We start from the raw sequence: 27,274 nt of genomic DNA, 5'->3' as shown, positions 1-27,274 counted from the left end.
TTTATTTACGAAATGATCTTCAGTCTGCATATGATGAAAATCAAATAGAGAATCTAGATGTATTATCTTGGTGGAAGAGTGTTAGAAATCAATATCCTGTTATGTCTGCAATTGCACGCGATATTTTAGCTGTGCCGATGTCCACGGTAGCATCGGAATCCGCTTTTAGTGCAGGTCGGCGTGTTCTTGACGAAAAGAGAAGTAGGATGACGGGAGAAACGGTGGAGATGCTTCTCTGCTTCAAGGATTGGCTGGATGCTGAGGCAAGACTTCAAGATAAAGGTGGACATAATACAACATCCTCTGATGATGATGATACAAACACTACTGAAGACTGAAGACTGAAGACTGAAGACTGAAGAGTGAATACTGATTCACTGAATCACTGATGATTAGTAAGATTTCTTAATTTTTTATAATTGTACATTTTTATTGTATTCTGGAGGTCAGACCAAGGTCCAAACCTCGGCCCTTTCTTAGTTTCTTATTGTATTCTAGAATCTAGAGGTCAGACCAAGGTCCAAACCTCCCTTCATGTACCATTTTGATTGAAATTAATAAACTGGTAGGGGTCTATGCCAAACCCCCCACCATTAAGGTGGCTTTATATTCATAAATCAAGATTTCTTAGTGTTCATAATTTATTAATGTATTAAAAAAATTTTATCGGGCCGAGCCGGGCCCAGGCCCGGACCGTGCCAGGCCCGCGTGCCAGCCCGGCCCAGGCCCTTATGGGCCGTGCCGTGCTGGCACGCGGGCCGTGCCGTGCTTGGCCCGCGTGCCTAGACCGGGCCGTGCCGGCCCAGGCCCGAAGCGGGCCGTGCCTGGCACGGCCCGCTGGCCAGGATTCGCTAGCCCAGCACGGCCCTATCAAAGGGGCCGTGCCAGGCACGGCCCGTCACTGTAGCTGGCCCTTTCTTATTGTATTCTAGAATCTAGAGGTCAGACCAAGGTCCAAACCTCCCTTCATGTACCATTTTGATTGAAATTAATAAACTGGCCCTTTCTTAGTTTCTTATTGTATTCGTGTTGATTGAGGGATTTTTTTTTGCCAAAAATACTTTTAACCTTTTATGTAAAATATAATAATTTTTTAAAAAAATATAATATATATTTTATATAACTTTTTTTTTAAAAAAATAAAAGTCTTTAAAGACTTTCGTATCATCAATTAAATATGTAAAAATTATTTTTCATGCATCATATATCTAAATATTAATTTTTTTAAATGAATTTTAGTAATATATATATATATATAATGGCGGGAGAAGGGGGAATCAAATAAATCGCAAAAAATAATAGGCTCCCAATCCAAGCTGTTCCTTCGGCAAAACGATACGTTGAACCCCAGCCCCAGTTGATTGTTGATTGCTGATCAGATGCCACGACTCACAGCTGATTGCTGCTGGTGGGCGACAGATTGATAGGCTTTCAGCTACAGGGATGGAGCTAAGGGCGGCATGGGAGTAGGGCTGTCAACGGGCCGAGTTGCTCGAGCTTGGCTCGGGCCCGCCTTGGTAGCCCGGCTTGAGCTCGACTTGTTAGTCAAACGAGCCCGAGCCCAAAATGAGGCCTGTTTAAATCCGAGCCCGAGCCCGAGCAGCTCGCAAGCCCAAACGAACCCAAAAGAGGGCTCAGTCCAATTAACAATTTAATTGGGTTCCAATTAAATTTGGACTCAACCTAATTAAATTTTATTTGGCTTAATCAATTTAAATCCCAATCTGATTGAACTTAGTTGGATTTAAATCAGACCCAACCCGAGCTAACCCTAATCCATTTAATTTCTTTAAATCGAATTGGATTGGTTCGGGTTCGGACTCAGCCTGTTAACCCAAACCCAATCCGTTAACCCTTCCCACCACCTCCTCTTTCTTTTTGTTTTCTTCTCCTTTCTAGTATCTTCTCGATTTCTCCAGAAGCTTCCCGCACCGGCGCACTGGGTGTCTCTCCCCTCCCCTCTCACCTTCCTCCTCTGCCGAGGCCCCTCCCCCTCTTTCTTCTCCGTTTCTCCCCCTCCCTTTTTCTCTCTTTGCCGACTCCTCCACGGGCGAGACTGTAACAGAGGAGGGGAGTACCTCGCACGGGAGAGTCGGGCCACGGCCGACGGCGCCCGCGGCGCCCGTGGCGTCCTCGGCTGTGCCTGCGGCTGATGCCCGTGCCAGCGGTGCTCGCGGTCGAAGCCGACGGCCGTCTTACGCGACGAGGTGAGTCCATTCTTCTCTCTTTTTTATTTCTTTTTTCTTTCTTTTGTTCCTTCTATCTTCTCTTCTTTTTCTTTTCTTTCTTTCTTTCCTTCATTCTTCTCTCCATCGACGAACCGTCGGAACTGAGCTCGGTTGCTCGTTCTTCTCTTCGACAGAGACGGGACGGGGACGGGGACGGGGATGGGGATGGGGACGGGGCGGGCTTGGGCTCGCCGCTCGGGCTCGGGCTCGCCGCTCGGGCTCAGGCTCAGGCAAACGAGCTTTACGAGCCCGAGCCTGAGCCAGGCTGTGCCGCCTGAGCCCGAGCCCAATACAGGGCTCGGCATCGAATCGAGGAATTTGTGAAATGAGCCAAGCCGAGCCTGCGAAGGCTCGGGCTCGGCTCGGCTCGTTAACAGCTCTACATGGGAGGGGGTCTTTTATGCGAGACGGAGGTTAGGAGCCGAGCACATTATCTTGGAGGGTGACTCAGCCACAGTAATCGATTGGATACAGGAGGAGGGATGAAGGGAGATGACAGTCTCCTGCTATGCGACATCAGATTGATGCTGAGAGATTGCAGCGCCTTTCAAGTAGTGCACGTGTACCGGAAAGCGAATATGGCTGCAGACTGGGTTGTATATTACGTTGCGCAGCACTCTGGAGAGATATTTTGGCTACATCGGGAGGGGCCTCCCTCGCTTTTGAGTCAGGTTCTAGTTTTTGATCCTGTTTGCATGTCCTACACTGAAGTAGGGTAAGGTGCCCGTGTACCAAAAAAAAAAAAAAAAAACACGCAGCCCCAGGCTAGAAAACAACCCGTGTCGGTCCACCTCTCTCCCTACCGTTGCGGCTGTCCGGTGGGGAAACTTTTACACAAAGAAAATATAATAATAATTGTAATTAAATAGTTCAGCGTTAGAATATTATAAAGACATGTTAAGAATAATTAAAAACATGTTTGTTCTCCTATATAATTCTTGGGCATTAGGAAGAGGCCGCTTCTTGATCTTTATCTCCACGAGGCGGGGTCCTCCGATCATCCCCACCAAGCGCCGCCTCTCCTCCTCCTCCTCAACATCCATCCTCTCTCTCTCTCTCTCTCTCTCTCTCTCTCTCTCTCTCTCTCAGGTTCTCTTCCATCTCTGCTATTTTTGACCCTACTCCTTGGCATCACTTAGCTTCTAATGCTGCTTCTTGGGATCGATGGAGGAGCGTGTTCTTAACTAAAATTTCTTGGTTTCTTTAAATTTTTCTTGTTTTCTTCAAAGTTTGCTCGTGTTCTTTAAATTGTTGGTCTTCTACGCGAATGTGGTTTGACGATCTCTTTGCGTCCACTTATCCCGATTCTTGATGTATGGAGAAGAGAAGACTGCCTTATCTTGATTTCCCTTTTTTCCAGATGCTAATTTAAAAAAAAGATGAACTGGTTTTACGAGAATATTTGTTCTTGAAGTAATGGGATATTGCTGCTTCGTAATTTTGATGCTATTCTTCCACTGACGTTCATTTGATCATTTTCCTAAGGTGATTTCGAGTTGAAAACCCGGTTCTTGGCTTCAAAAAGAATCGGCAGTAAATATTTTACTGTCACTTATGCTTTGGAAAATTTTGTAGGACTGATAAAGAGATGTTTTAGACATATTATTACCTTCTTGTTTTTAATAATGAATTTTATTTTTATTTTTTTTTTCCAAGAAAAGTAACCAGCCTCATAGTGATGGTGTTTGTTCCGTTGTTTTTGGTACTTTGAGCCAATTTGTTTTATTTCTTACGTTTATCTTTTAGATGATCCTTGGGTTCGTCAACTCGAAAGATAATGCTGCGCGTGTGGCAATATCTCAGGTAACAGAGAACCCCTTTTTTTTCGGAGCTAGATAGAGGAGGAATCTTAACAAGATTTCTGGTCGAATCATGTGGATGGAATTTTATTTCATTTACTTTCTGCTGAATATAGATTGGTTTCTGCACAAAGTTTAAGGTTCAAAATGGCTAGAAAAAATGAACAGGGGGACGAAGAACCATTGATTTCAACTCTTCGATTCTTCAGAACCACAGATAAAAGGCCTCTTGGTAGTGCTGGTGTCCTGGATTCCGTTACTGGAGGCGCCAATGGAGTTGGAGACTCCGAAGGTATGGCTATTACAGTTAACAGATAGTTGATAACGAGGCAGAGACTGCAGATGCTACAGAAAAGACATCCCTCCAATCTTCGGGTGAAAAATCTGGTAGGCATTTCATGTTCTGTCGCTAGAGAATTGTTTACATCTTTCCCCCTTTAGTGTTAAGGTAATTGTTCTTTTGGTTATGGCCCATTGTAGGGTTGCAACTTCCAGGTTCTAGAAACTAGAAACCATTCTCCTTCTTGCACATCGAAAGAAAGTTTTACTCTTAGGTTTAATTGTATACATGGGCCTGTCTATGATTTCCATTTTTAGATAGTTGAACTCAAAAGGCGTCATATGCATTCTAACTACAATGGGTTATATTCCCTGCACACAAATGCACGCTTAAATTCAGTTGAATTGGATGATGGTATATATTCATGAAAACCTATAGTTGCTGTCACAGATTGATACATCGAATGGTTCTGTGTCAAATGCTGTGTGAATTACTGCCAGACCTATTTTCCTTCATGCACCATAAGACTTGACTTAGAAATCCCGATTAATGAAAACAATCTTTGTTATTGCATAAGTTACCTTCTCTTCCATCTTTCAGCTTTAGAACAGATTCTTATGCGGAGCTGCTTTATAGAAAATCTTATAGTTATAGAGATCAAATCTAGGAATTTAAAATTCATTGCAATTCTGTTGGAGGACAGGTGAGCTTCATCTTTATCCTGTATGTGTCAAGGCACAATATGGAGGCGATATAATTGCAGGTCATTTGATTTCATATATAATGTTACTGCTGTGGTTTCTCTCTTATTAATTTTTTTTTTGTGATTAGCAGGCAATTAACATAGGAAAACAAATTGAACGGGCACTTTTAGGGCAATATAAGGAAATGCAAGTGTCTTCTTTAAGGAATGTTATTATCAATAATGTAGTTATACTGATATCAGCAAACTTTGTTGGAATCTTAGAATGTACACATGCTCGAATATCTATACCTATACTGAAAATACTGATGGTCAAGGTTTTAAGAACCGGTAATGGAGGGCAATACTGATTTTCTGAAAAACCAGTATGGTACCAGGTATACCGACGCATGACATTGGACTGTTTCCATTACTGACACACCATGTATCAGTGCCAGTTTTCTAGGGATGATGTGATACTGCTTATACTGTCCCGTTCCAGTGGTTTTTAAAACCTTGTCGATGGTATTAGGAGCTTCGTTTTTCCATTTTACATAACATGAATCTCGATGTGATCTTTCGAAAAAGGGCATGCCTATGGTTTCCATTAAATGAACTTCCAAAGCTGGCATTTAATGTACACATTCTGCTCAGAGCATAGAAATTTGTGGTAGAGAACTTGATCACCATATACTTGGCTATGAAGTGTTTATTTACGGCACTTCCTGTCACTTGGCTATGAAGTAACTCGCTATTTAGGAGTTAGGGAATGTTGGTGGACAAAGGAATTGCCTAATACTGTTTTTATTGTCCTCCCATGTTGTTTCTGCCTGTGTAGCTTTGGACAACACTGTTTTGAGTTCCATGTCATTAGAAAACTATTTTCTTTTCTGAATAACTGCTCTGATTTGTCAAAACATTGACTTTGGTCTTGATATACAGCTAAGTGCAGGAGACTCCATGATGGTGTTGAACAGTTCCTTCTTGAGGCTTCTGAGACTTGTTTTTCTACCTGCTATGATTTGATTCTGCATGCTAAAGATGGTTCAATTCATTGCATAGATGATCATAGGGAAATTTCTGAATTTGCAGAATTACTATTGGCGATTTCTCCTCAATATATGGTTCCTGGTAGTTCAACCGTCTCCCTTTATCTTACTCCCTTGATTTTCTTTAGTCCTATATGTACTATGCAGTAATAATTATGTTCAATCCACACTCCAGCACCATGGTGACAGATCCATAAGTCTCATATCTGTTGAGCCCGAGATTTGCTATCTCTTTCCAATCATCATCTATCATTATCAACATCACTAGCCTTGCAGCATGAGTCTACAGAACATGAAACTACAGGTCCTTATATGTTTTTGTATATCCCACCCACCCCAACAAAAAAGAAAAAAAAAATGCATGTGAAGCTTTTCTTTACAATTCTTAATTCTTCTGAACCGAAAGATCAATGCATGCAATGTTGTTTCTTTCGTTCTTGCTTATTGCAATCTATGTATATATTATGTGTTTTGTATGCATGATTGCAAATGGGTGTGGTTCTCTCTCATGATTTCATTTGGAAAGCAGAAATGGTGAAAATAGAAGAACAGCTTGGGCTTCATGGAAGATATTACTGGTTCCGTCTGCAATATGGTGACTTCATCACCTCAAGAGATCTAATGTGTGGAAAGCATTACGTTTTTTTCTTTTAGCCTCCTCCCAGCTATGGTAGGTACGTTGCTCTTCTCCCTTTTTTTCTTGCCTTTAATTGGATTTCACTGTGAGTAGATAAGCATGCAGATTTCTGCTCTATATACTGGATTTCAGAGGTCTGCTATTTTGATACCCCTGTATACATTTAGAACTTACCCATCATATAAAGGACTTATAATTTCTGTGTCTTGAGACTCTTGAAACAACTGGAAGCCTTTTTGACATTACAATTTTGTGGAACTTAGCCATAGAAATGATTACAGTAATGTGTTGTTTTGCAAAATCTACTTTAGCCTTTTTTGGCATTCTAATTTGTTGAAGACTGAAATTTTCTCATAGAATTTATGTAATTGATATTTTTGCCTGTTGCCCTCTTTTATAACCTACTTCGTTATGTAATTGGTGTTAACAAGAGAAAAGCGGAGGGAGGGGGTGTGAAGAAAAGGTCTTGCTGTTTGCTACCTTTATGATGCCTTAAACCTGGCACCTCTGAGTGAAATCACAGGACATTATTCTATACCTGATCTGTACTTGGAGATCCTTCAACCAATCTGCATGGTGCTCGTCTCCTTTTTCTTTCTTTTTTCTTTTTTGATGGATGGGGAAGTGCACAACTTACCAGTTGTTGGGCTTTCTTCAGGCTACTTGGAGATTTGATCTTATGGATGTGGTAACCTTAGAAGGAAATGCCTTCTACATCACCGGGACACAAAAGGTTTTTATGTGAACTTGAGCACCGGAAATGTACTAGATCTGAAACCGGCAAAGCCTGCTAATGAGGCGAGAACACTTGTTGGTTGTTGAATCAGTCCACACAAAGGAGATTGACTCTCCAGAACAAGAGGAGACCAAGTCTTCAGCTGAGAAGACGAAATCCTAGGACTCTGGGCTGTTACTTGAGTAATCTGAATTCTGTTGAAATATCTTGTAAATCTAGTCACATATCACGTAGAGTTTGTTACATCACTCCTATAAATTAGAAGGCTTGTACATCAAATCAAAACGATAACAAAAAAAGAGAAATAGAGTTTTTTTGTAACCTCTATTTAAATTTCCATACGGTATCAGAGCCCCTCTCAGACATACGTCCCAAAATGTCTTCTCTAGTCTCCTCTACCTCATCTGAAACCATGACCTCCCAGCTACCTCTGTTCAACCCCAATTCCACAGTCCACATCACCTAACTTACCCGTACAAATTAACCAATTTGGAAAGCACAAATGCTTCCCTACCTCAAGGGCCAAAATGTTTTTGGCTATATTGATGGCACCCTAAAAATGCCCCCCATGGAAATCTCATCCTCTGATGACCCCACTATCAAACTTCCCAATCCTGACTATGCAATTTGGGATAGACAGGATAATCTCATCTTGAGTGCCATTAACTCTTCTTTGATAGATGAAGTTCTTGCACATGTCTTCCACTGCACCTCCTCTCGTGAAATCTGGTTTGCACTAGAGCAGTGTTTTGCTGCTCAGTCTCGTGCACGAGTTGTACAGATTTGATCCCAACTCGCAACTGCATGCAAAGGCAGTCAATCTGCCATGGAGTATTTCATGGGCATCAAGAGGCTAACTGATGAGTTAGCTATCGCAGGACAAGCCATACACAATGATGACATCCTCACCTATGTTCTTGCAGGACTTGGCCAAGAATATGACTCCCTGGTAGCCACCCTCTCTGCTTGCCAAGATGTCACCTTCCGTGGACGTGGCCACGGACATTCTACCAATTTCAGAGGCAGGGGGCGCAACTCTTACAACAATGGCCGCAGTGGTAATTATGGTTGAGGTAACAATTCCAATTCTATTCATGGTAACAATGGCAATACCCTGTGGTGCAACTCTGTGAAAAGCCTGGTCATACGGTGCACAGGTGCTATCACCGTTTTGATATTACCTACCTTCAGCCCACCAACCAAAATGCCCAAGCAATGGTTGCTTCCAACCAGCAGAAAACAGATGCCAATTGGCACCCCGACACAGGATCAATGCATCATATGACCTCCGACTTCAATCAACTCAATCTGTGTGCTGATGAGTACAATGGATCAGACCAAATCCAAGTGGGCAACGGTGCAGGTTTGAATATTTCTCACTGTGGTAGTACCAAACTTATAACCCCTTCACGTTCCTTTATTCTTAATCAGGTTCTTGTTGTCCCTGAAATAAAAAAAAAACTCCTTTCCGTACATAAATTTGCTCAAGACAACCATGTTTATTTTGGATTTCACGATTTCTTTTTTGTGATTAAGGACTACCTGGGGAGCATCCTGCATAAAGGTTATCTCAATGACGGCCTATATTGCTTTCTCAACCCTTGCAAAAATTAGCTTCAGCTTTCGTTGGTATCAAGCTTTTTGTTTCGGATTGGCATCGCCGTTTAGGTCATGCTGCATTTCCAGTTGTGCAACGTGTTCTAGCTGCAAATAAAGTTTCAGTTGTTGATAATAAAAGACCAATAGTGTGTTCTGAATGTCAAATGGCTAAAAGCCATAACTTACTTTTCCATGTTTCTCCTTTAACGTCCCCAAAACCTTTTGATTTACTTTTCTCTGATGTCTGGGGACCAACGTCTGTCTACTTATGGGTTCAGATATTATGTAAGTTTCGTTGATGATCATACTAAATTTATCTAGCTATTTTCTGTCAAACTCAAGTCTGATGTTGAATCTGTCTTTTTGCAATTCCAGCAGTATGTTGAGCGCCACTTCAACACTACAATTAAATCAATTCAAACTGATTGGGGTGGTGAGTATAGACGCTTAAATACGTACTTCAAAAATACAGGAATACAACATCGTATTGCCTATCCTCACACCCATGAATAAATAGGTTCAGTTGAAAGGCGTCACCGTCAGGTTGTCGAAATGGGCCTCGCCCTATTGGCACATTCTCACCTTTCTCAAAATTATTAGGAAGACGCTTTTCTTACTGCTGCTCATATCATAAATCGACTTTCTACAAAAATTCTTCAATGTAAATCCCCTTTTGAAATGGTTTATCATAGGAAGCCTGATTATATATTTTTACGTGTGTTTGGGTGTGCATGTTGGCCAAATCTTAGATCATTCAAGAAACACAAAATTGATTTTAGATCAAAAACATGCATTTTTCTTGGCTACAGCCTTTGCCATCAGGGATACAAGTGTCTTGACGTCACAACTAGGAAAGTATTTATCTCTAGGCATGTTGTCTTCAACGAGACCTTATTCCCTTACAAGTCTAAAGCCAATGACACTCCCTCATCACTCACACCCACTGTCACCTTACCCACAAGTATCCAACCTTTCTCTATTTTTCCTATTTCAGCTACAAACCTTGCAGGTACTATTCCTCATGCTGCGCCTGAATCGCCACCACCTGCTCTCTTTGATCCTTGTACTCATCTCAATGCCCAAACGTCTAATGATACGCCAGTTCCTACAAGGGATGCTGATATTTCCATTGATCCAATGGTGGACAACCCTCCTCCACCTTCTAGTGTGCCTATTATAGCCCCACCTCGACATCAGATGGTTACAAGATCTAAAACAAACTCTCTTTGGCCCAAAACTCCCTTTGCTGGTATGGTACAGTACCCCTTACCAAAGGCTTTGGTTGCTACCTCAGATTCTTCTCTTGTAGAACCTTCGAGCTACACAGAAGCTATGAAAAGTCCACAATGGCGAGAAGACATGAACAAAGAATTTGATGCTCTGCTTCGAAATGGAACTTGGACATTGGTTCCACCCCACGACAACATCAATTTAGTTGGCAATAAATGGGTCTTTCGGATCGAACGCTATGCTGATGGTCGTCTTGAATGATTCGAGGCCAGATTGGTGGCCAAAGGCTACCACCAGCAGAGAGGGCTTGACTTCAATGAGACTTTCTATCCAGTAATAAAACCTGCCACAGTACATTTGGTGCTATCTATATCAATCCGAAGGAATTGGCCACTGCGTCAAATTAACATTCAGGACGCGTTCCTCCACGGTGTTCTTGAAGAAGTAGTTTTTATGTGCCAACCACAAAGTTTTGTTCATCCTGACTATCCGAACCATATCTTCGCCTTCACAAAAGTTTATGTGGTCTTCGCTAAGGCGCCTCGAGCTTGGTTCTCTAAGCTTACTGATCAGCTTCTTTCACTTAGTTTCCAAGCTTCACAGGCTGACAACTCTCTGTATGTCCTACACAATAGTCAAGTTATCGTCTACTTTCTAATTTACGTAGACAACATTCTTCTCACTGGATCAGATAATGTGTTCATTGATCGCATTCTGAAGCATTGAAGTATGCATTTTCCCATCAAAGATCTCGGCAAACTAAACTATTTTCTTGGAGTTGAAGCATTGGCTGCCCCTCACGGCCTCTTTATAACTCAGCGGAAATATATTGTTGACCTATTGAAGAAAATTGGCCTTGATCAAGCCAAGCCCTGCCTCACCCCGATGGCAACATTGAGTGATCTTTCAGCATATGAAGGCGCAGCTTTTGAAGACCCTCTGCTTTATCGCAGCACCGTCGGAGCATTACAATACTTATCTTTCACACGGCCAGATATAGCCTATGTCGTTCATCGGGTCGGCAAGTTCATGCACTTAGCCAAGGAGCCCCACTGGCAAGCTGTAAAACGCATTCTGCGTTATCTCAAGAGTTCAGTTTCTCATGGTTTACATATCACAGCTCATTCCTCACATGATCTCCAAAGTTTTTCAGATGCGGATTGAGCCGGCGATAAGGATGATCGCCGCTCTGTCAGTGCTTATTGCATTTTCTATGGCAAAAACCTCATTAGTTGGAGCTGTAAGCAGCAAAATACACTTGCAAGAAGCAGCACCGAAGCTGAATACAAAACCATGTCTACTGCTGAACTTCAATGGTTGCAAGCTCTTTTAACCGATTTGCACATGCCTTTAGCTCAACCAGCGATCCTCTGGTGTGATAACATCAGGGCCACTTGCCTCTCCTCTAATCCGGTGTTTCACGCGTGAACAAAGCATATTGAAATAAGCTTCCATCATGTTCGCGATCAGGTTCTCAGAAAACAGTTGAAGGTCTGTCTCATCTCATCCAAAGATCAGTTAGCTGATCTCTTAACAAAGCCGTTAGCAGGCAAACGGTTCGCTCATCTTCGGAGCAATCTTCGTGTACATGAGCTGCCCACTCGATTGCGGGGGCATGTTGAATCAGTCCACACAAAGGAGATTGACTCTCCAGAACAAGAGGAGACCAAGTCTTCAGCTGAGAAGACGAAATCCTAGGACTCTGGGCTGTTACTTGAGTAATCTGAATTCTGTTGAAATATCTTCTAATTCTAGCCACATCACATAGAGTTTGTTACATCACTCCTTCTATAAATTAGAAGGCTTGTACATCAAATCAGAAAGATAACAAACAAAGAGAAATGGAGTTTTTTTTTAACCTCATCCTATCAGTTTAAGCTTTTGGGAGAAGCGGTGATTTCAACACTACTGCAAAAGATTACCTCCAAATTTATAACAGGTAGCACAACTTTATGGACATGTTAATTGTTGCAAGGGTCTGGTGTTGCTTAATTATTTAGTTGCTTCATATAACACATGAACTTTTGGAAGTTTTCGTGAGATCTTGTAAAGGAAAGCTTACCCATCCTTCTGAAAATATCCAACCTCTTCTGCAGCCATACTCATGGCCAGGGGTTTATCCAATTCAAGGTAGATAAAAGGACATTGTACATAGGCTGTCAGACTCCTGTTAGAATGCTGTTTACTTTGCATGCTTGGGTGCATACCTTCTAATTAGAATTTAATTTTCTCATGGTTAGTGCAACTTTCTTTATCTCTAGTTTTAAATTACCTTCTGATTCAATGCTTTTGTTCTTTAATTATTTTCTATTCTATTAGCATCCAACATCTTAGCATTACTGGGATGTATCAGCTTAATGGTAAAAGTAATGCCATAAAATGATATTTCATGGATAATTTCACTTGACATTACTTTGCAGTTCACAGCATACTGTCTCACAAGCCTTATTTTTATTAAGAAGCTTAAATTTACTATTCTTCAATTCCTCACAAAATCAGAGCAAGCTAGTGCCAGAGTCTCTGAGGTCTGGATCACCATCAATGAATATAAAAATACGAACATTGCACTCAACCTGTCACTATTTTTCTTTTTAATAGGTATGTGGTTTTAAAGTTGAATAAATATATAATTATTTCCTCTCTTTTTCTCTTAGTTTATGTTCTCTTGCTCATAGCAGTACTTGTAAATTGTGCTGAATGGCCTTTTTTATTTGGATTTGAGTATATTCCACCCTTCTCATTTTTTTGAAAATCATCCACCTTGCTGCAAACATGTCAATCTAGCCTTGACCCAACGTCTAATTTCTCCTCGGGCTGGTTTGTCGCATTGACATTTTCCTTGTAATATTCTTATCATATGGGATCATAGTGAAAAGATTTTAGATGAAGGTGGCAGCAGAAACAAAATAGGATCTTATTTTCATCCTCAACCTTTTCAGCAATATGAGCATGTCCTTTTGATTTATCATAAGCATGTTGATAAACAACGCTAAGTGTCTTTCTTCATATGTTACTACAGATATAGTTGGTCTATGAGGAGCTTTCTCATGTTCAGTCACCAAGCATTTAAAGCTTCATGAAAGATTTTAGGAGGTTACGTACCAAACAATGAAGAATAATGGTCATGCTTGGATTCTAACTCTTCCCAGTCCTTACTAAGGATAGACATTACTTCTTTCTTTTCCATACCACCATGTTTTAAGAATCATTGGGTTGTGGGATATGCCCAATTTCTTTTTGGTATTTACATCCTTAAGCTCATATGAATGTATTATATAAATAAGGAGCCTAGCTCTAATCATGGTTAATCTGTGAACTACCATTGGCAAAACGTAAAGTACCTGACATTTAATGTCAGCAAGAATGACCAAGTTAGGTTGATTCAGGGTTAGTAGCTTTGTCAACGCACCAAGTAGGTCTAAGCAGTCTGAAGTCCTGACCAGGAAAAGAAAAGAAAAAAAAGAGAGAGAGATTAAATTTTAGGCCCTAAAACCTGATTAGGCTCAAAACCTAGGAAGCCCAAGTTCGTTTAGGCCTGGTTGGGCTAAAAGTCTCTGCTGAAAATGAAAGGCCCTTATTTGAGACTGAGCTGGCCCCAAAAACTGACCCAGGTTTGGGTTGGTCTTGAGTCTGGTATCCTCGAGGCTTGTTCCGACCAGGCCGGCTTGAGGTATAAACTGCTGGCTATATCCATCCCTAGGTTTGATCCAGTCCCTTGACACCCCCACTGGTTGGGGAACAATCTTGAATAACAGTTTTCTGTCAGGCCTATAATTGATCTGGACCTACATTTGAGGTAGCACTAAGTGTGTGTGTAAATGATCGGGATTTATCAGGACATGAAAAGAATGCCACCACTTGTTTAGGATGGAAGGCTATTGTGATAAGTAAATCCTTTTTCTTCCTGAATCAACTGGATCTTTTAGATGGGTCACAAAAAACTGCCACCTGTGATGGGAAAAAAGTTAAGGTTATCTTTGGTTTTGCATTGAATAGTAGGTTGGGACATTGTCTGTCTGTTGACCCAGCTCTTGGTTAGCAGTTATATCTGAAATCAATTTGGATATAAATATGAGCACCCCTCTCCCCAAAGAAACTTGCCACCCCCTTTCAAAAACAAGCTAGGCACAACAATGATTTTAAATTGAGCAAAGTATTTTAGACTTTGTACATGTGCAATGTGGCTAAGAAACATCTTTAATGAGGATAAGATCTCAAGTTCAGGTTTTATGGTTGGAGTGAAGGTGCAGACATAATCATGTGGATTTATGGAGATGGACAACATGACTACTTTGAAAAAAAAAATTGACGAATAGAAACCTATTTGAAGATGTTACCTATGAAGCAGACTCTAGATTGATAAGATCTGGCTTATTATCTAGTTTGTTGTTTGCTTATTAAAAAGGATATAAATATTTAAGTTACCTAAAAACAAAAAAGGCTGTGAACTAATAATATCTGAGAAACTTTACATTGACTTTTTCTTTTTAATTGTGTCCAAGTAGTGCATAATTGTGCATTTATACGATATACTTTCCTTGCTTTTCCTTGTTCCATGGTTATTACTTTAGACTGTCTGGCTTATTGGGCTCAACATATATGATTGTTCAGTGAGTTCTATTTCTGTAGTTTAGTTTTAATTGCCCATTTATTTCTGGATTGATTTTTTTGTCTAATTCTACCGTTACTATGCTTGACAAATTGGCGTGGTTTCAATGTTCGTAGATCATAAACAGGATGCAGCTAAAGCAGAAGATGTGCTAGTTCTTCATATGGAAGCAGGCCAATTGGTATGCAGAGGGACTTAAATGAGGAATTACAGTCCTGTTGGGAATTACCTCATAAGAAACTTCAAGAAAGGTGGATAAATCAATCAGTTTGCTTTGTTTATGTTTTTTTCCCTTTTCAAATCTTAGTTCCTATTGGTGATGAAATTGTTTTTAGAAATGAGTTTTTGTACTTAAAGGAGAAATATGTTTCAAGTGATTCATAATGTGGAAATCAATTAAGACAATGAGATGCATCCCTTACATGGCATATTTTTGCAGGCTCTTGGGTGACTGGGCTCTTTATGAAGTAACATGTGATTTTGTTGAAGCAGCAACTAATGGCGCTATTGGAGTCATCAGCAGGCGTACACTTCCTATCAATCCAACCAATCCAGTGTGTTTCCACATGTGAGTACACTGAAGGATGTGCATATGCATGTTTCATCTATCTCCCTTTAATCAGATGACTGCTTATTACCAATCAATGATCAGAAAACTACAGGATTTTACATTCTTGGAGCCAACTTCTTCTCGGAGAAGCTAATATTTCATATTCTTGCTCTTTTCTATCCATGTTTTCTATGCCCTTCTTAGATGAAATATTTGAACTTTAACAAGTTATTCATGTGGTCTTATATAATGAAGAATTGTGTATGGTTCTGTATGCATGTCTTAGATTCTAATCTCTAATAGACAATATGTAACACTTTAAAGTAAGCTTAACTTATAATTTATCTTGTAATACATCTGATATGCAACTAAAAATGTTTGAAGTACTCAGGACTGCCCGAGTTTTGCTTTCTGTTTTATTTAAGATAGTGCCTCAATGTAGTTTAGTACAGCATGCTGTCATCTTAGCTTTTGGTATTCTATTTTTACCATGTCTTATTATTCTCCAATTTTTTAATGTCTTCATGCATGTACAATGTACTTGCTTTTCAACATATAATAATAATATAATATTTCTCTCATATTTATTAGTCATGTGATTTTTTTACTAACTAATGCTTATAGGTATGTGCATAATAATATATCTTTAGTTTTGCTGTGGATGCCGACCTTGGACACATGCCCAAAGGTCATACATTTAGTATCAACTTAAGCTCCCAGACATGCTGCACGTAGTGAGGAAATAGTCACTATACCAAATTCTTCAGTAATGTCGTCCTTCAATTCGTTCATTGGAATAAAATAGTCTCCTGTGTTGCATATACATCCGAGAGCTCTCATGCTGCAGGTACTGTTTGTATTAATTCATCTGCTACTGCTGAGGCACAGATTGCTTACTGTAAGCAGGCTACGTATGCTTCTGAAATAATGATTTGGAAGGAACCGGAGCTTGCCAAGAAGCTGATGTTCCTGGAATTTATAATCTCACCATGGCAATTATTTTGATTACAGAGGCCTTATGGTGGTTGCTCAGGTGTGTACTAAGGAGAAAACAATTTTAATTTGATTCTAATATTTGCGCAGGTCAAGATATGTTGTCTCAGTATTGAGCCTCGTACTAATGCCATATTGTCACTATATTGGTACGGTATGGTATGAGGCTGGTTTGGCGTACCAAGTATTGATATGCCCTTCATACCGTTTATCGGTATCAAATCGGTATGGTATAGTACGCTCCGTACCTTTCGATTCGGTACAGCATGGTGAACCTTAGCACAATTGCTCTAGCTATAGTACCGACATGTATTGATTGTTCAAGGGCTATATTGTTTGACATTGCGAATCAGTTTCTGTGACCTGTGGTTTATTTATTGTTATTCTGGTGAAATGGCTTTATATGGTTCATCTGATGATTCCTTAAGGTAATCATTATACAATTCAGTGTTTTCACTATTATAACATTTCTAAGTTAAATTTAGACTGCTTGGTTCCTTTACATCATTAGATTTCTCGCATATGAAGAAGAAACATCTAGGTTCTCGGGCAGCCTTTGATCTCTTCGAAAGAGTGGCAGCTGGTTAAATGGAGGAAGAGAGAGGGAGAGAGAGGAGGCAGGCGAGGTGAAAGGTCAGGGACAATAAAAAATTGCATTAGCGAATGCTTCGTTGATCTGAACTTCATTTTGTAAAGCCACACTTGTAGGTGTGGTTTTGATATTTGAAACTACACTTAGAGCATTCATAAGTATTTTCAACTGTGCATAGCTGCAGAATGAAGGATCTTTTCGTCCATTAAATCCAAAAAAATGAAATTCCTGATTGATCTAAAAAAGAGGCACGAGTAGCAATGAAAGTTCATGGTAGAGTCGAGGGTCAGGCAACTTGCATCAAGGACTAATGAAAGAAGAAAAGGGAAACGTTTTGAGTTTAGTTACACATGGAGTGTTTGTTCCCTGCTCGTTTGCTATTGTTTTATTATTTATTCCTCCTTTTATCCAGGTAAAAAAATTTGGTGTCACTCTAATTGTAAGCCATTTGTAGTTTTGTTGACAGTGCTTTTCTGTGGGTGCTTTGTTTTGAATTTTGAGCAGTCATCTTAGAACTTCTGTCTAATATATTTTATTTTCAGAGCATTATACCTGGATTCCTCCAAGGAGATAAATCAGGTATCTTACATGGTTCTGTTGACAATGGCAAAAAAACAAAAAAAATGCTGGGATGAATCATTTCGTTCCAAGGCGAGTCACTTGTAGTTAGGTATTTTCTTTTATCCCAATCCTGTACTAATTTTTTTCTCCTGCATGAGAAAGACCTATGCCTGTGACTTAATCTGGCTTCTATAGCTTGAATTATACTTATGACGGCCGCTTGTTTTGCCTCTCTACTCTGAGAAAGCTGGTAATGGATAAAAGTACGGTCGGTGACTGAGAAGCATCCCATGAGCTTTCCTGACATTTGATTCGATGCTTTGTTCGTATGAAGGAATAGCTCAACTCCTTAATCTAAACCCCTTAAAATCTCAAGCTCTATGGAAGAAAGTGCCTCAAAACACAGCTTCTCCACGACAGAAATCATATTACCTTCCTATTGCTGCTAGATTTTGGATCGGCACTCTGCTTGCTGTTCGTTGAGGTCGGTTGGAATTGAAGTACGCTGAGGTCGGATGAGCAGCTCATCCAGATTGTCACAATAAAGAACCTCGAAACAACCCCAAAGTTGTTACACTTTGAGAAGATTAATTGGCGCATTAAAACTTCCTTCTAGATAATTTGTCCTCAGTCAAGATAACGATACAATTTCCATCCCTCGAACTAAAATTATATTACTCAGAAGTAGGAGGGTAAGTAATGGAAAGAATATTGGACATCTTAATCTCAGATTGAACCAACTTCTTTGACTTCGGCTATGGCCGAAGTGAATGACTTTGGTATGGACCGAAGTGCTATTCCACTTGATGTAGTAAAAATTAACAGTTACACAAAATTGTAGTTAACACATAATTGGTGCTATTGCTGTCGTGTGCTAATCACGCGAAGTAGTTACCATATCGTTAATGTACAATCAATCGTTTTCATCCAGTTATGGCATGTTCCGCCAAATCAAGTAACGAACATCTATCTTACCCTATATAAGGATGACCCAGAGATCCTCAGATAAGCACTCCGAAACTCCTCTCAACACATTCTACTCTCTCTTTTATTGGTACTCTAAATCTCTTACTTAAGTATTGGAAGGTCTTCCGTCAGAAACCTTCCGACAAGTAGATTTCTTTACAGGTCGACACCACCCTCCATCTTAGTTTCAATTGATCTCAGATTACTTCGGTCTCATCCGACCTCAACACACAGCAAGCGGAGTCTGACCTCAACCCAGAATCTAGTAGCAACAGATTAGTGCTAAAGGTAGGGCAGCAAACCCACACTGAGGAAGGGAGAGATTGACCTATCTTTCAACAATCCGTCACTAGAAAGTCGCGGAGAAGTCGAGGAGCATCCAATGCTTCGTAGCGATGGGATCCTGCATCTCATGTTTCTGTATAGAGCCCGGCATACGCACCATCACCATCACAACTGGCAACACCTATGAATATCGAGCAATTCAATATGCTCGTAAAAAGCTTTGACAGCATTGGTTCAGGGCGTGCAGCAGACAACAATATGGCAGACACTGACCTTGCCTGAACCAGTGAACCTGCTCAGCCAAGCCACCACTCCCAACTACAAATGCATCATGGGCATCTATCCAGTCACCATTCTCCTCCACGAAGCCCTGAACGATCTCGACAGAGCCAGCACACCCGATGAAGAAGTGCTCATCAGGACGAAAAGCAACATACTCTGAGCTCCCCTTTTAACAAGGATTTTACTCCGGGTGATTCGTCTCCTCGTCGGAGAGAACATGTATCATGGCAAGAAGCCAACTTTGATCAGAAGATCAAGGAGATAGGATGCTAGATTGAGGCGTTGAAAGGCTTGCAAATGACCTTGAGGCATTGAAAGGGTGTCTGTCAAGGACAAGGAGATGGCGGGCAGAGATAACTACGAGGAGAGGGTGGCAAGTCCATGGTCTGCCTCTACGGCCACTCACTGCTGCCCAAGTATGCGCGGGCCAGTTGGGCAGCCTAAGGTACCACCGCTAAGAAAGGAGCTGGGCGTGTGGAGCACGATGAAGAAGGATCATGTTCTCGCGCTCGACAATGATTTGGCCTCCCACTGGAAGAACCCAATCACTGAGTCCCCCCTCCTCCATCTGCTGCTGATGACAAGATTGATTCTGTAATCTTTGCGATTCAGAAGCATAGTAATCTTTGCGATTCAGATGGGACTTAACAGCCAATTCTACCATACAACAAATATTTGATTAAAATTTTTCCCTTGACTAACAAGATTAATTCTGTAACAAAATCGAAGTTCCTTCTTGCCATTCGAAATTAAAAGTACATCCATCTCGGCTGCATCTAAAATATAGAATTTTAGCGGGAAAAGGGTTAAGATAAATGTCTTCTTCTCCTTTTAGAAGACAAGCTCATGGGGTTTCATGCCTGCTCTAAGTGAAAATCTGGCACCTAGATAGGTCTTCAAGTCCGGAACAGCATCAATGGCTTTTATCAAAGGAATATCCACACCCTTCTGATCATCCTTCTTCTCTTGTGGGAGTGCTTTTGTTTCCTATATTTTTTACCAACATAAAAAAAACGAAAAAAGAATAAGCACGAGAAAGAAACTATATATAACAACCAAAAATCAGTAGCATAAACAGGTGAAGATAAACCTCCTTCTCGGTCTCAAAAAATTCACTTTCCCCCTTATTGTTCTTCTTCTTCTTTTCCTTCGTGAAGTACTTGTCGTCAAACTTCTCCGCACTGACTCCAGATATGTCAACCTTAGTGGATGTTGCAATGACATAAGCTTGATTTACCCGTCTTAGAGGCACCCCATTGATCTTGAAAGGTCCTACAACAACACGAAGGTAATGAGAAACAGAACCCAGAAAAGAAAGAAATAAAAAAAAAGAAAAAGGCAATGGTAAAAAGAATTATTTCTGGTCGCATATTAGACTGCAATCACTTGGTTAAAAACAATATTTACAATTTCATCTACCAAATGATATGTAGATACAAATCTTTTCTGCCACTTAAGGAAGAACCATGAAATAGCTAAAAGAGTTTACACTCATAAACATAGAGAAGACTTTCCAGTTACGAGCAAGCATTCAGGTTCACGCCTCACCATTTGATAAACTAGAGAAAATGTTTACTCGATAAGTGATTATTTAGAGAGCTTAATATGCTCTACAAGACAGTAGTGAACTTTCCACTCAGCCTAAAATAGTAAACTAAATACCCAATGGAGAAAAAGAAGGAACAAAGAAATATTTTGAAAGAACACAACATTTTTTCATTATGAAATGAATTCAGGCTGACTGACCATTATAACAAACAGTACTGCTGTAATCCTCTGAAAGAAGGCCCTACCAACATATAGGATATGACAAATCTAAAACCTCAACCAAACTAACAGAGCAAATTCTACTAATCAGAAAAGATGCAATATTTCCCTCTTGTATTTCTCCTCTCTTTGTGCCACAAAGATTTAAACCATTAAATAGAACTCGCTGATATAGTAGTCAATGACCAAAAGTTTCGGCATACATCTTTCACATTGTCCTTTCTATATAAGTTCCCAACACATGCAATAAGCATTTGATGTACATGCAAAATATTATACTGAAAAGGACGAAACAATTAAAAAGTACAATACCACATTTGGCAGGGAACCTGTATATGATGGTCCGAGCAAAGCAAAAGTAAAAATATGAAGTGTTCTTTACAAGGTCTAGTCACTCTTGAGAACAAAAAGTTACCTAAAGCAACAAATGGGTAAGATTGGCCTGTGACTTAATCCAGTTCCAATCCTATTAGGTCCAAACCAATCAGTATTTGAAGACCTAAGGAATGGGTCAGGTTCAAAAATTGGACCCAATCTAAAATTAGGTCCAGGTCTAGTATTTTGTAATCCAACCCAGCCTAACCAGCCCATATATAATCCAGTTCTAATTTGGGTCAACAAAAAATGAGTCCGACCCTCCCCGAATGCAATTTGGCCGAATCCAATACCCCAATCATATAAACCTTCTCTCATTCACTCTAAATATCTTTCCCGCTTCATTGAATAAACTCTCATTTAAACTAATTCTTTTTTCCCATCTCATCAGCCACATCTCTCATCTATTTTCACTTAATTATATTTAAATAAATATATTTATTATTTGTTTTGATGGATTCTTATTTATAATACCCTCAAGAATATTGAATTATCAATATAACCTAATTTGTAAACTTAAGAATGATCGATTATTTGGATGAAATTAATTTTTTTGAATAAAAAATCAAGTGTAAATTGATTCTTTTTAGTTTTTAGTGAATTTGTATTTATCAATCATTATATTTTTAGTTATAAAAGAATAGCTATATGCTTGACTTGAACCACAACCCTAACAAGATCATGACCCAAACCCAAACATTTCAAGTTGCGTCTAGGTTAAACATGGCCTCGACCCAACTCGAAAGAATTGCTGGATCTAAAATCTTAAGGATTGACTTGTTGGCAGCCCTAATTACCTATGAGATTTTTTATTGTGATTAAAAATACTAGTAAATTTAAAAACTCAGGTGCAAAAAACACAAAAGTTTTTGATTAGTTATTACGGATAGATTACAAGACGGGAGCAACAGTACACGTCTTTTTTAATTTTAGAACATTCTTATTTGACAAAACCCTCTATCTAATCCCATTTGGCAAAACATACACGAAGTTATGGCTAGTAAGATTATGCGGCTTAGTCCTTCAATTTTACCTGCAAGTTTTCCGAGCTGCATGGTACACATCCTAATAATAAAAATTTGAAAAATTAATTTGCCACATATACTCATCAGTCTTCCGGTCCATGCCTCCCACTGACCAATAATTAAAGGTAATAGACAACAAATCCTAATACAAGTCTAATAGGAGTTTTTAAGATGACATCCTTTAAGACTAAGGAGAAATACCAAGAGAACATCTTTTAATTTTGTTGAACCAAATATCATTCTTCTAATTCATAACAGGGTCTACTGAGTTTCCTAGACCTTGGCATTTTTTGAATTCAAAAAGAGGCATCTTTTGGATTGGCAACAAAAACACTTTAAAGCAAGATTCAACTTTCATAATCTTGAAAGACATGTTCTTGACAAACTAAAATACAATACATTTTTTGACTTTTCATCACTTTCTTATCCTTACCCACCTATCATATATGCATACTGTTAAATATGTGGAACCTAAAGGGCAAATGATACATTTACAACAGAAAAAATCATATCATAATGGTTTACTACAGAGAAAAAGTTATATTCATTAAGAACGAAGCATGACCACGAACTCTCACTCAACCTATTTCCAGCCTAACTATACAAAACTATTTCTTGTTCACAGGAATAACTTCGGCACCTGACCTCAGCCCAAGAATTGTAGAGGGTGAGGATTCTCATTCCTAATTTCCTCAAGCGAAAACAAAGCATGACGCAATTCAAATTTCCAATTATCTCCAAGTTTTAACAGGTATGTACTAGTGAAAGCATTAATTTTCTACTTTGGAATCATTAAAGAAGAGAAACGGAACCAACTTACAAATCAAGCTGAAGTGCAACAAAATCTATTTTCCACTTGACATTACAAACACAAACACGCAAAACTCGGAATCTAATATGAAGTAATAAAAATCAAAACCACTGCAATAATGACACTAGACAATTTGCATTTCTTTTCTCCAACAGGATCAGTGAACACCGAATAAGTCATCCTCAGGAGCAGAAAATAAAAACATATAACGTTACAAATTAAGCCCTAAAACCAAACAACAGCAAAACAAAAACAGATCATCCATTCATAACAATTTTCCATCTTGAGCTTAAATGCTTCACAAATTCGGTTAAAAAAATTGAAATTTGTAACGGCGTATACGCTAATAAGCCTACAAAATCTCACCAGTAACGAGAAGCAATCCCGAGGGGAGCTGCTTCAAGAAGACGACCCTCTTCCCCATGAACCTCCCGGCGAGAAGGATGAGAACCGTCCCTGGAGTAATACTCGCCCTAATCGCCAAAACAAACAGCGCAAACCCTAAATCAAGAGCAGAATAACGGAAAAGAGAAGCGATCAGGAATCGGGAAGGGATCGGGACCTGAGCTTGGTGGGCTTGTGCTTGTGGTGGTTGGGGATGGGTTGCTTGACGTCGTCAGCGGGGTAGTATTTGGGGGGCTTCTCGGCGGGCTTGGGCGGCGCCGCCTTGGGCTCGTGGCGGGGAAAGACACCGCCGTGCTTGGCCTTGATCGCCCAGACCCCGCGCTTGTGGTACATCTTCGACCGCGAGTACTTCCCGATCCCGCGTATGAGCTCGGGATTCCGGCTCGAAGCCCTAGGTTTCCTCGGCGCCATGGCGAGGAGAAGCGAGCAAAGAGGGGAGGGGAACAAACCCTAGAAATGGAGGAGGGACGAAGGCCGAAGAAGCAAAACCCATGCGAGGTGATGGCTTTTATTGAGAGGAGGCGGACGAAACCCTAGTGGAGATCTTATCTGGACCGTCCGTTTGGCTTATGGGCTGTTTGATTTGTCGTCCCGGCTAGTGCATGTTCTCATACTCCTGGTATCAGATTAGGCACAAATAATGGGCCAGATTCATACAAACTGGGCTTCAGGCACCAGTCAAATTGGACTTCTTGGATGTAGAGGATGACTTGAATGGCTTGTTCAATTTTCTTATGTATTTCCTTTGTAACTTTGGGTAGAAATTATTTGGATGTCTTGTTCAATTCTCTTATGTATTTCCTTTTGAACTTCGGATAGAAAGTTTTAAAGCCAAAAATTGCTTCTCTGTTGCACTTCATAAATTACTTAGGAATTAGGATGATTGCTGTTTGTGCAAGAAAAAAAACCTAAAGTTTAGGACTTGTTTGGTATCAATCTTATTTTCTTTATTTTCAAAGCATGTTAAGAAAAATGAATTAAATTGGAAAATATGTATGATGAAACATTTTTATCTTTGAAATTGATCTGGACAAACTTTTAGAGCTTTTGATGATAAATATTTATCGCTAAGTGTGAAAACAAAAGTAAAGAATAGTAGAAGTTTTGTGCAAATGCTATTTCAACATTAACCTCCATATAATTTTTCACTAATTTGAAGAGAGATAAAAATATGAAAACAACAACGATACAAAACAGGCTCTTGCTCTCCATTTATTTGGTTCGGTAGAAAATTAATGTTTACATCCTCCTCCTCCTCCTCCTCCTCCTCCTCCCTTTCTCTCTCTCTCTCTCTCTCTCTGGGGTCCAGTGAAAAATAAATCTCTATTAATAAAGTTTTAATGAAAATTACGAATTTTTGTTTGAAAAAAATAATAGATATGTTAAAATAAGGAAGATAAAGATATTGTCTCCGTTATATTTCTCAATATAGTTTAGAGAGTTTTTTCCGTAATGGTACTTGAAATCTTCCTTATGTATACATTTGTCCCTTGATCCATAAGTTTGCTTTATAATCTCTAAAGTTGTTGCATGCAGGTCTTCGTGGTCGAGTTAGCCACAAATCGTTAACTTAAAGCAAATATTCATCAAGCATCCTCTAACAAGTATTAAGTTTCTAGCTGTGCATTTTTAGACCATTTTATCTTTAAATTATATAATAGTCTCTTGCATATAAATTCCTAAAATCTTCTTAACTTAAATCTTAATCCCTTAACTCATTAAAATTTACACGTTGGTCCTTATAAACATGTAACCCATCACATATACATCCACTGACTTAATTCTATATTGGAATTTTTTTCATTTACATGCTTTGAAGAACAATTCAAACACACATCTTTCTTTTATAGAATGTTTATCAATAGAGATTAAAGAACAATCATTTAAAAGTATTCTAAAAACATAAAGGACAAGAAAGAAGTGAGAGTGTTGCAATGGTGGAGTTCGTGCAGGTTGGTAATAGTGATGCTTGCAATATCCTAGCAAGGCCGTAAGAGAGTTCTCACAAAGTTTGAGCATCACCTAGTGCAATTTGTGTAGGTTTGTGATAGACTTCTTTGCAATATATATTCTTGTAGGATTGTGAGAGAGTTCTCATAATATTCATGCATTGTAATAGTGCAGTTTGTACTAGTTTTAACAGAGTTATTTTCGACATTCTTGCAAGTCTGTAAGAGAGATCTCACCAATTTGGTAAGAGAGAGATCACAATCCTAAACTTGGTAGAAAAACTTATTCATATCTCTCTAGTCTAAAAAGTTGAACAAAAATATATAGGTCAATTTAACCATACAGGCCATGGGAAGAGACCGAACAAATAGATTTCTAGAGATCAATATGCAAATTTAAAGAATCAATAGAATGATATATAAATAATATTTTTTAAGGATTATTAAAATATTCCGATCTTTCACTAAAATGAAATGGCAAATCTAATTCTACATGAGGCCAAATAGGATTTTTTCCCAAAACATAGCTCATTCTCATTTTTAATTGCTCATGCATATAACCCCAAACAGTTATTTTGGGAGAAAAAAATGAACCCATGTATGACTGGTATGTTTCAAGGTCCAAACGATGGAATTTCAGTACGTTTCAACCTCTTAAGAAGCTGGTGCTAAGTTATAGATCTTAAAAAGCTACTTGATTTCGAAATAAAAGATCATCTTAATTGAGGATTGTATGGCCAAGTTATGACCTTCGGTAGTTTGGCTTGTAACTTGGCTTCGCGATGTGATGTATCTCACTCCTAAATCTTGTCCGGCCTTTTCCGTAATGGCCAATGTAATCCACATCGAATCCGGTGATCCTTATAGATCATTGGGCCTATTTCTTAGGCTCGAACTTAATACTTACTCGGGCTTCAGGCTAGGTCTCGAGCTTTCTTATTTTCTTATTTAAAAAAATATAAAGATATGTTTGGCTATTTCTACAAGATTGGGCTAAAAATTCTGTAGAACTCGGGTCTGTTGTCTTATCTATCTTGTATTTTCTAAGAGTCTATTTAAACTCAGCCTGGATTCTAGTCTTTGAGTTATAGGGAGAAAAACAAAAGACTCGTGGTTTTTTTCTCCCCATAAGATTTGGGGTGGGTAGTGTTTGATTGTTGTAGAGTCATGATCCTTTTTTTTTTTTTTTTTTTTGGTACAAGTTGGGGGGGGGTGGGGAGTGCAACCCCAAAAACAAAAAAGGAATTAGAAAAGCAACTAGTAGCGTGGGCATTGAATTCCCACTATATCAGCAAAAATCAAAGTTTTAGTATGCTGGAGAAGCGCATCACCATGAAAATGGAGGGCATTCTACATCATACGAGCTGATTCATCTACAAGTTAATTGCCTTCTCTAAACACATGTAAAACAGGCCCTAAATGGACAACCCAATGCATGGATCCAATGGATTTCCAACCTAATCAGCCAATCCTATAAGAATATCCAAACATACCCTAAATTGTGGAAGGAAAGAAGGGAGAAAAGGAAGAGACAGGAGGAGGAGGAGGTAGAAGGGGGATGGAGGAGGTCGGAGAGGGAGGATAGACGAGGAGTAGGGTGAAAGGAGGACGGTGGGCACTTAGGGTGAAAGGATACCCTAAATAGTCATAAATTGTAATGAGGAGACATCCAAGCTTTAAATAAAAGTTACCTTCTTCATTTGCAAAAAAAATATTTCTTATCTTTTCTCCCACTTCCATTGGATTGCAAATCGATCTAAGCGGTATCAATGGAGGAGAAGAAGGAGAAAAAGGAGGAGGATGGGAGGAGGAGGGCAGAAGAGGAAGGAGTAGGAGGACGGAGGACCGAGCTCAGGACAGGCCG

General features: G+C 39.5%; 2 protein-coding genes across 20 annotated transcripts; one reads left to right on the top strand and one right to left on the bottom strand.

The window, feature by feature from the left end:
• Window positions 1–3,023: 3,023 nt before the first annotated feature.
• Window positions 3,024–19,075, top strand: LOC149768307 (uncharacterized). Of its 19 annotated transcripts, XM_089928969.1 has the most exons (7): window positions 3,024–4,031; window positions 4,144–4,319; window positions 5,932–6,120; window positions 6,568–6,712; window positions 12,740–12,838; window positions 14,966–15,100; window positions 15,289–16,786. In XM_089928969.1, the coding sequence occupies exons 1-4, from the start codon at window positions 4,006–4,008 to the stop codon at window positions 6,690–6,692; spliced, it is 516 nt and encodes a 171-aa protein (XP_089785095.1). In that variant the 5' UTR covers window positions 3,024–4,005; the 3' UTR covers window positions 6,693–6,712; window positions 12,740–12,838; window positions 14,966–15,100; window positions 15,289–16,786. The 19 variants fall into 19 exon arrangements, 3 of the variants coding, with proteins under 3 accessions (XP_089785095.1, XP_089785096.1, XP_089785094.1); XM_089928970.1 differs by having other exon boundaries at window positions 4,196–4,319; window positions 6,568–15,100; XM_089928968.1 differs by having other exon boundaries at window positions 6,568–15,100.
• Window positions 19,076–19,752: 677 nt separating this feature from the next.
• On the bottom strand, window positions 19,753–23,958 carry LOC103705376 (large ribosomal subunit protein eL6-like). The gene is made up of 4 exons (XM_008789067.6): window positions 23,619–23,958; window positions 23,423–23,529; window positions 20,169–20,350; window positions 19,753–20,065 (listed from the first exon to the last, which is right to left on the bottom strand). Exons 1-4 carry the CDS (start codon window positions 23,870–23,872, stop codon window positions 19,910–19,912), a joined length of 699 nt encoding a protein of 232 aa, XP_008787289.1. The 5' UTR covers window positions 23,873–23,958; the 3' UTR covers window positions 19,753–19,909.
• Window positions 23,959–27,274: the final 3,316 nt, after the last annotated feature.

This window comes from Phoenix dactylifera, chromosome 2 (genome assembly GCF_051530095.1).
Source record: "Phoenix dactylifera cultivar Ajwa chromosome 2, Ajwa_hap1_PhDact_Kaust_v1.1, whole genome shotgun sequence".
In the NCBI taxonomy this organism is placed as follows: domain Eukaryota; kingdom Viridiplantae; phylum Streptophyta; class Magnoliopsida; order Arecales; family Arecaceae; genus Phoenix; species Phoenix dactylifera.
The sequence above is the reverse complement of the archived record's forward strand: the minus strand, read 5'-3'. Positions and strand labels throughout refer to the sequence as shown.